We start from the raw sequence: 9,504 nt of genomic DNA on the forward strand, positions 1-9,504 counted from the left end.
TTGCACGTCTGGGCCACCGTGGTTTTCACACTTTACTACCACTAATGTTTCAGTCTTATACATATATGACTACAGCTTGTACGCTGATTTCTGTGTAAAGGTCATTTTCTCCCCAGTTCTTCAGTGACGAACGCTGCAGAGGATCCTCCACCGCCGCTGTTACCAGACTGTTTGGTGGAGACTAAACTGAACAGAGGTTGAATATTTAGTAAAAACAAAAAAATTTCACTGATTTGTTGGATTAGATTTAGTTTTCCTTCTTTTCATTCGCTGAAGAACATAGGAATTTGCTCCTAAATACTTATGCAGTAAATCAGTATGTACTTGTAGGCTCACTGTACAACACTATCCACCACTGGCTCATACATGTTAGCAAACATCAGTGAACAACCAACTCCTGGTACAACACAAGCTTCAACACAAACAACAGAAAAGCCCTGCAGCAATGCACATTGTTAAATGTGTGAATTGAAAAGCTGCTGTTATATTTATGTTTATTAATGATTATAGATGGGAATTAAGCGCCACTTCTTGTAGACATCCTCATCTACCACATCATCATGTCAAAAGCGTCACTTCTGTATTTTCTGTATTTTGGTTCAGAGGCACTCTAGTATGTTGTATTTCACCAGTAAAGACGACACTAGGGCCATTTGCAACAGTTGCAGAGCTTCCATTACGACGGTGGTTTCCAAACTTTTTGGCTCGTGACCCCATTTTAACATCACAAATTTCTGGTGACCCCAGACATGTAAAACGGAGACATTTTTTTGTTAAAATGAATTTGTTTTTGATTATGTAATAGTTTGCTATACTATGTTACAAATAAACATTAATTTTGGATGACATTTAGTCTATATAATGTATATTATTGTGGACAGAGGCAGTAAATCCAGGTGTAGATTACTGCACAAAGTGAGAATGGGATTTTCCTTGGTCAGGATCTGTCCAGTCAGTCCAGCTGTGATTTACAAGGAGGACAATTAATACTGAACAAACAAGAACTGAAACTATGAATTATGAAAGAGCTGCAGCATCTGAAACTGACCACAATGAACATTTGACAGATAAACAGAACCACAGTGCTGCAGTTTCACACTCATAGTTTGCCTGTTATAGACTGGGATTGTCTCTGTCAACTCATCATATGTTATTTATTAGTGAATTTTTTTGTTTGCTTTTTGTTTCTTTTTTCTAATCAATTACTAGAAATTTCAGGCGACCTCATTTGAATTCCAGGCGACCCCATGTGCGGTCCCGACCCTAAGGTTGAAAAACACTGCACTACGATAAAGAGGGGAAATACCTCCGACATATAGAAACATTTAACCACACAGCGTTGAATTAAACTGCATAAATGTGACGGCTTTGATTCTCTGCTTAGCAAAGGTGGTGGTGACATTGAACTCCTCTGGGTTCTATCAATACTGTGAACGTTAGCGCCATTTCACCGTGTCAGCCTGCATTCACTATCCTTTATGAATGAACTTACATTTAAGATGAAGATGAGGTTCTGCAGCTGCAGCAGGTAGCTCCTGTACTCCTTTAACTAACCCTTCCATAACCATTTCTGAGTCAATGCAAAATGTTAGTGCATATTAGACATTAAAGAGTTAATGCCAACAAAGCCATTTGTACTATGGTATATTCCCTAATGACAACCAAGAAGTGAATCGATAGGTAATCGAATCGATAAGTGCTATCAATAATAGAACAAGAATCGTTCAATTCCCATTCCTATTAATAATCCATTATTAACAATTAAAGATTCAGTAACAGTAACAAATGATATAGTTTAATAACATGATACATTTATTTGCATTATATGGTTTAATTCTTGCAGCGCATGTATTAATAACTTTATCTGTGAATGAATTGAAAGATACACTGAAAAATAAGCTCCTCCCTCCCCTGACTGTCTTGGTTGTTTATGTCTATGATAGCAGAGATATACTCAGGTTAAAATGTCCATGAAAATGCAACAACAATGCAGCAACAGTGTGCAACATTAGTCACTGTCAGCTTTGGAATTACATTAAGAAACAACCAGCCCTAGACAAGCTTTAGATAAGAACACAGTCATTCATACATGTTACATTTTGTGCTTTTTAACATTTGGTGAGTCGACTTATCCAACATTAAGTTAGCTATTAACATTATATTACCAAACATTCTGGCTCAGAGGCATGTTTCACCAAGTGGAGCCCACACAAAACTGGCCACAAACATTGACTGAAATGACAGATTTCTGTTCATTTTAACCAGTCATTTTAAAGGGTTTTAATCTATAAATGTTACATTTTAGGGCTTTGATATAAAGAAGTTATAAACACTGTTTCTCATAAAGTTGGAATAATTTTGTTTTCAGATATATCCCTTGTTTCTATCCTCCTATTTATACACATCAGGAATCAACTCTGACCTGGTGCAATGATTACAATGATTACCCACTTACTTCATCTGTCATCTGTCATTGTCACTGTCACTTCATGCATGGTCATTGTTAGACCCGGGCATTCGGGGCTTGAGCCCCAGATGTTCTGGCCGTAGCCCTGGATCTCTGAGAACACCAAATAAGCATATGAGTAAATAATGTCCCCTTCATCACTGGTGCCTGCAGCCATACATCTGTACAGCCTGTGAGTGCTGAGTGAAATGAGAGAGGGAGAGAGAGAGCGAGAGAGAGAGAGAGCGACGAGCGACTAGTGACTTTCTGGTGCTACTGGTGAATTTTATGGTGTTTTGGAGACTGTGATGGACTGTACAAGGTTACAATAGTTTTGGATTTTTCATTATAGTTTAGTTTTATTCAGTTTTGACTTTTTTTTTCTCTAATTCAGTTAGGTTTAATTCGTCTTTAGAGCAGGTTTACTAGTTTTTATTAGTTTAAATTTTTTTCTAAATGCTTAGTTTTAGTTTAGTTTTAGTATTAATTTTAGTTTTGTCGTATCTTTTATCTTCTTCACCATCAAATTCACATAAATCCCAGACAGGACTCTGCTGCTTTCTCCCAACTTTAGTCTCCTTGTTTCCAGTTAGAGTGGGGACCAGAAGACGACTAAATAACAAGTGACGAGAAGTGACGGACCGTGAAATATCATATGGTGCCAGCAGCTAAAATTGCTTGAGGGAAATTAATCGATTTCGTATCAGTCTGACATTGACAAAGATGAAAACTAAGGGAATTTTATCCATAATTTTTATACGTTTTGGTTAGTTTTGTAAGCACACAATACAGTTTCAGTTAGTTATGTTTTTTTTCTTTTAATTATAGTTTTTATTTATTTCAGTTAACAAAAATGTTTTTACAACTCTAGTTTTCATCATTTTGTTAACGATAACAGCCTTGGTACTGTAACTGATCTCCATCATCCTAAAAGGGCAGCCATGGCTCTGGAGGTAGGCAGGTAGAGCAGGTTGTCCAATAGCCGAAGGGTTCAAATCCCGCTCTGTCCCAGTCATGTGCCGTTGTGTCCTTGAGTATAAGACACTTCACCCTCCTTGCCTCCAGTGTCACTCACACTGGTGTATGAATGCCTATGAATGTTTGATGGTGGTCGGAGGGGCCGTTTGCCACAAATTGGCAGCCACGCTTCCGCCAGTCTTCCCCAGGGCAGCTGTGGCTACAAACACAGTTTCCCACCACCAGAGTGTGAATGTGAGAGTGAATGAATAATGGACCAGTAATGTAAAGTGCTTTGGGTGCCTTGAAAAACATTATATAGATCTAATCCATTATCATTATTATTAAAGCGGTTAGTGTCACAGAAGCCTCCCATCGTACATACACCCCCCAACCTCCTCCCCCCGGTGTTACGAAGTAAGGTATGTCACGGAACCCCACCACCACCACCACCACATGTTACGAACTAGTCACACAAACCTCCCATCATAAATTTGTTTTTTAAGCCCCGGATGTTTGCAACCTGAAACCTGAAACCTTAAGTCACTGTTCTGTGATTAACAAGGTGCACAAGACAAAGTGTAGGGCACCAAAAACACCACTGCTTGTAACTGATCCTCAAAATGTTATCTATGAGACCTACTTTCAAATAGAGGGTATGCACATACGTCACTTCCCCCCCAGGCCACGCCCCTCTCAGTCAGACTGAGTGTCTTAAACCAACCTGCTCAACATGACGGAGTATAGCAGTAAACACAGCCAGAGAAAAGGGAAAATGTGAAATCTGAAATTAAATGAAGGACAGTTGGACTGGACATGGATCTGTACGAGCTACCAAAGAACAAGTGGTCCATGAACACTGACATGTGGACACACATGGAGGATCCAGACCTGATCCAGGGGGGAGGGGATCAGCGCTATTTGGACCTGAAACAAATATACATGGTTTCATCAGGACTGACAACCAGGGTCCAAAACTAGGACCAGAACCAGCTGATCCAAAGGCTCCAAAACTAGGGCCCAGAACCAGCTGATCCAAAGGCTCCAAAACTAGGGCCCAGAACCAGCTGATCCAAAGGCTCCAAAACTAGGGCCCAGAACCAGCTGATCCAAAGGCTCCAAAACTAGGGCCCAGAACCAGCTGATCCAAAGGCTCCAAAACTAGGGCCCAGAACCAGCTGATCCAAAGGTCATTTCCAGTCCAGCGTGGACTGACCCCAGTGAATATATGCATGATCTACTGGGACTGAGCAGATTTACTGAGTCTAGTTCAGATCCAGTCCTTTATCCAACACAAATACTACTGCTGTGGACCAGCAGGGCACCACTGCATTCTGGGAAATTAGCAGATTTATACCACCTGTTTTTAAATTACAACATTATTCTTGTAATATTATGGCTTTATTGTCGGAATATGACGACTTTAATCTCATAAACGAATGACATTTTTGTTAAACTATGAGGTTTTTTTTTATAACGACGACTTTATTCTCATAACATTGTGATTCTTTTTGTATTCGACTTTATTCTCATAAAATTACAGGTTTTATATTGATATTTTATGACTTTATACTCGTAGTGACAAGTGTTTTTATGTTCTTATGTGGCCCTAATACTCCATCGTAGCTTTATTCTCCAGTTCCCCCGTATTTGAAAAACTAGGTTGTCCTCAGTTTCAGTTAGTTTACTAATCATGTAGGAGCACAAGGTTCAGAATCACAAAATGAAGACAAAAACCAGGAAAGATCTGATCATGAAACCAAGAGCTGCACTAAGAAGGAACGTTAGCCAAAACAATAGGTCATTTCAGGTCTGATTGGACCCAAAAATCCAGCAGAAATGAATGTTAGCTGACACCAAACAGGATCCACAGATCTAGGTTTGGTTTCCTGGATTTGTGGATCCATCTCCTTCTCTTTTCTTTGTCTTTCGGTGTCTGTAAAACGATAGCTCCCACTGCTTTAAGAACCTGTTCATACAATCAATCACACAACAGCTCTGCCCCATTTTTTATTCAATATTGTTCTTCAGTTTAGACAGGATAGAAGCCAACGCTTTCACTCATCTCCCTCTTTCTGACACTCAGTGGGCAGAACCGCGGTGACTTCCGCTAGCACTGACGTCACGTGCATACCCTCTATTAAGGACATGTAACAATGCCATTATCACTGAATGACTTTCCATCAGCAAAAATGTTGCGGACAAATGACATCACAAGTGAGATGACCTTTAATACAACAAAGCCTGACTGTCTGTGTCCTGCATCTGAAGTAACAGACATTCATCTGATTATTTTCAGACAGACACTCAAACTTTTGTATACGAGGGGAGCAAGAGCACAAGTGGGTCACAGGCCAAACACTGAAAGCAACTGTAGAAGTTTGGCTCATTTTAAGAGTATTTTATCATCCAACAGTTTCTACTTCATGATATGAGCCAGAAAAAATGTTGGAAGAACCAGATTTACTGTTTCACACTTGGCTTCAACTAGCACTTCTTAGAAGATGAATAAAAATACTGTCAACAGTTCTTTTTGCGCATTTCAGACCAATTTTACACTTCAACATAGCGATGGATGTGCATTAATAGCGAAAGAAAAAAAACAACGTATTTCTCCAAATTTTACATAAACACATACACTGTAACTTCATCCTGCTGTGGAGAGTGGAGCTCTTATTGCTCTGTTGGCATCCAAGCGTTGAATAAATAAATAAACAAGGAGCAGAAAAGACTTTCCAGGATGAGAGATGTGAGGGCTACATACCGAAAACTGTGCGTGCTGGGACCGATTCTTTATTTATCCAGAAGGACACTTGGGAGAGGATTACTGTCATTATGCAGGGGATATACGTCTGGATCATGAAGTAGCCCATTTTACGTTTCAAGTGGAAGTAGACCGTCATCACCACATATTCACCTGGAGGATCGACAGAAATGAATTAGTTTGATTAACAAAAGTGTTTTAAGTCACTGGCTGACAGATTTCAGTTAATACAGCTTTAGACACGTCACATTTTCATTTAGGTTGTACTCATCTGTTTTACCCATTCAAACTTTCTGCTGCCAAAACCCTCTCCTGGATCCTTCCGAATTTCTGTGAACTGCAGGACCATCTGAAACTCTTCAACTTAAGACATATATAGTCAGGGGCGCCGTAACCAACTGTGGGCCCCATAAAAGTAATCAAAACGTTGACATAAACTGTTTTTCTGTATCAACATGGAAAATGCCACTGTCACAGAGATGACTCCACATATGAAATTTCAAAAACTAAGCCCCAGATGAGGTGTCACATAGATTTACCAAATTTGGTAAGCACATGTATCAGGCCCAGATGCACAGAAAAGCCTCTTACGCCCATGCCTTAAATCCAACAGGAAGTCACTTTGAACTTTAAACACTTTTTGTGCTATTGTAGCTCCAACATTTTATTTCTCCTTGAGAATGAATCATGAGCACCACAAAATTGAAATTTGGCCATTGTCATCATTAGATAAAATTGTACCATTTTCTGCAGCATTATTGCTGTGATGGTTCAGTGAATTCGGACCTTTTCCATGGACAGAGAAGCTTTTGTAACTTGATTCCTCATTGTCAGGTCTTTCCTATGTTTCTCGTACTCAGGAGAAATCCAGGTATGAACACAGTTTTGTGTTAATATTGTCTTACAGTCATTCACATGATCAGCCTTTAGATATCTACATGTTTCTGTAAATGCAGCCAAGTAAGGTTATAATAGTTTTGGATTTTTCATTATACTTCAGTTTTATTTAGTTTTGACTTTTTGTCCTCAATTTCAGTTAGTTTTGATTAGTTTTTAGAGCTGGTTTGCTAGTTTTTATTAGTTTTTATCAGTTTTTGTTATTTTCTAAATGCTTAGTTTTAGTTTAGTTTTAGTTTTCTTATATCTTTTCTCTTCCTCTCCGTTGTATTCAAATAAATCCCAGACAGGACTCTGCTGCTTTCTCCCATCTTTAGTCTCCATGTTTCCAGGTAGAGTGGGATGAAAAGACGACTGTAAACCACAAGTGATGAGGAGTGACGGACCGTTAAATATCATATGGTGCCAGCAGCTAAAATTGCTTGAGGGAAATAAATTGATTTCATATCAATCTGACATTGACAAAGACAAAAACTAAGGGAATTTTATCCATAATTTTTATCCGTTTTAGTTAGTTTTGTAAGCACACAATACAGTTTCAGTTAGTTATCATTTTTTTCTTTTAATTGCAGTTTTTATTTATTTCAGTTAACGAAAATGTTTTTACAATTCTAATTTTCGTCATTTCGTTAGTTTTCATTAACGATAATAACCTTGCAGCCTAACCCAGCACACGTAAAGGTATGAGGGCCCAATCATAGCTGCTTGCAGCTGTAAGATGTCTTGTAATTCATGAATATATAATGTAGGTACAAAAAGTTCATTTTTGAACTCTGTTTTATTTTGTTTTAAGAGATGAGGTATTATTTCACTTTACTCACTTTAAGAGGAATAGCAAAGTGTGCACCTAATTATTCCACTCCATGACCGTTAATGCCACTTCTGTTTAATGCAACTCCAAAGAGCTGGAGGAACCAACAGGCTTACCTGTGATGGATTTGATGGTTTCACTGGAGACCGTCTGGCCGATGAGGTCATACTGAACGAGGCTGGAGGACTCAGGAGGGACCTCCACTGAATGCTGAGGCCCTTTGGTCCAAGTATAGATCATCTCAGTTTTAGGATAGGCATCTGTGGGCAGACAACAGAGCCACACCAATGTGAGGAGCTGGTACGAACAGCAGAAGAAAAAAGGGAGACACAGGATAAACCTGATACATATATATATATATATATATATATATATATATATATATATATATATATATATATATATATATATATATATATATATATATATATATATATATATATATTGCCGGATTTGGCCCCCGGGCCACATGTTTGACACCTGTGACTTAGATGGTCCAAATAAAACAAATGAGGATATAATGACAAAAAAAATTTATAGAAATATTTCATCTCAGGCTTTCTTGGTGCCAACATTCAGTCCCTGCCAGTGGACATGTAAGGTTCTGTCTGTCTGTTTGCCTGTCCATCTGTCCGTCCGTCTGTCTGTCAGCATCCTAGCATCTCCAGTCCTGGACAAACTGTAAGCTGGTTAGCATAAGTTACACATTTTGAAATACTACAGCTAATGGCGTCATGGAATGTATTTTTTCAGCAAGATGTAAACTTTATCAAGACGGAGTCTACTCAAACGTTTCCTCTGATGTTTTGAAGGATGGGTAGTCCCACTAAATGCTTCCAACAGCAGTGAGCTAGCAGCCAGTGAGACAGCCAGCACGTCTTGCCAACTCTCAACATGACCAGGTGGTCAGTGCTTATGGAATCATGGTGAGGACAGACTTATCTTGTCAAGTCTGTTCCTGACTGATGTGATGTTATAGTTCAAGGAGACGGTTTGTCTCCTCCGTGGACAACTGCTGCTTCTCTGTACATCCATACTGAAGCTCCATTTTTTTACTTGTTTGAATTAAGACAACACCGTTCTCTTGCTCTATCTTTTGTTTTGTTTTTTAAGTGGTATTCTTCAGGTTTTACTGGTCCCAGTAATCCCACTTTCAGCTCCTGACATAAGCTGTTCTTGGTTTTATGTCATAGAGTGTTGGTGTTACTCTGGAACCAGTTTTCGTGGCCAAGAGCTCATTCTTTGGCAGTAGAAACACAAAGAGCTGTGTGGTTGCAAACAGTGAGGGCTTACTTGAGTGAAAATAAAAATGTAAAGCACCTTAACCTGTTCATGTACTACCTCTGTTTAGATTATTAACAATACCTATGATTTTGCATACTGTATGTTCTCTACCACTGATCTTAAAGGATATCACTCTGTTCAAGTTAACAGGCTTTGTTTGTTGTACTTGTTTCCTCTTGTTCATACTTGCAGTTAAACTCCTCCCTGATGCAAACTGAACAGAGAACCAGGATGTGAAGAACTTATGGAAGTAAATCTGTCTCATCAGATTCTGAATTAAAAAAGCCGTTGAATTTCTTGTGCTGAATTTTTTTTGCACTGAAATTAAGTATCTGAATTTTTTGT

General features: G+C 38.8%; 1 protein-coding gene across 1 annotated transcript in view; it reads right to left on the bottom strand.

The window, feature by feature from the left end:
- gabra4 (gamma-aminobutyric acid type A receptor subunit alpha4) overlaps positions 1 to 9,504 on the bottom strand; it is a 58,446-nt gene that overhangs the window by 22,277 nt on the left and 26,665 nt on the right. Inside the window, exons 6-7 of the mRNA XM_030146188.1 lie at positions 7,992 to 8,135; positions 6,168 to 6,320 (exon numbers count right to left, since the gene is read on the bottom strand). Of these exons, the coding sequence (XP_030002048.1) occupies positions 6,168 to 6,320; positions 7,992 to 8,135 (297 nt within the window). The remainder of the gene's footprint in view (positions 1 to 6,167; positions 6,321 to 7,991; positions 8,136 to 9,504) is intronic.

The sequence above is a fragment of the Sphaeramia orbicularis genome, chromosome 10, assembly GCF_902148855.1.
Source record: "Sphaeramia orbicularis chromosome 10, fSphaOr1.1, whole genome shotgun sequence".
NCBI classification, from domain to species: Eukaryota; Metazoa; Chordata; class Actinopteri; order Kurtiformes; family Apogonidae; genus Sphaeramia; species Sphaeramia orbicularis.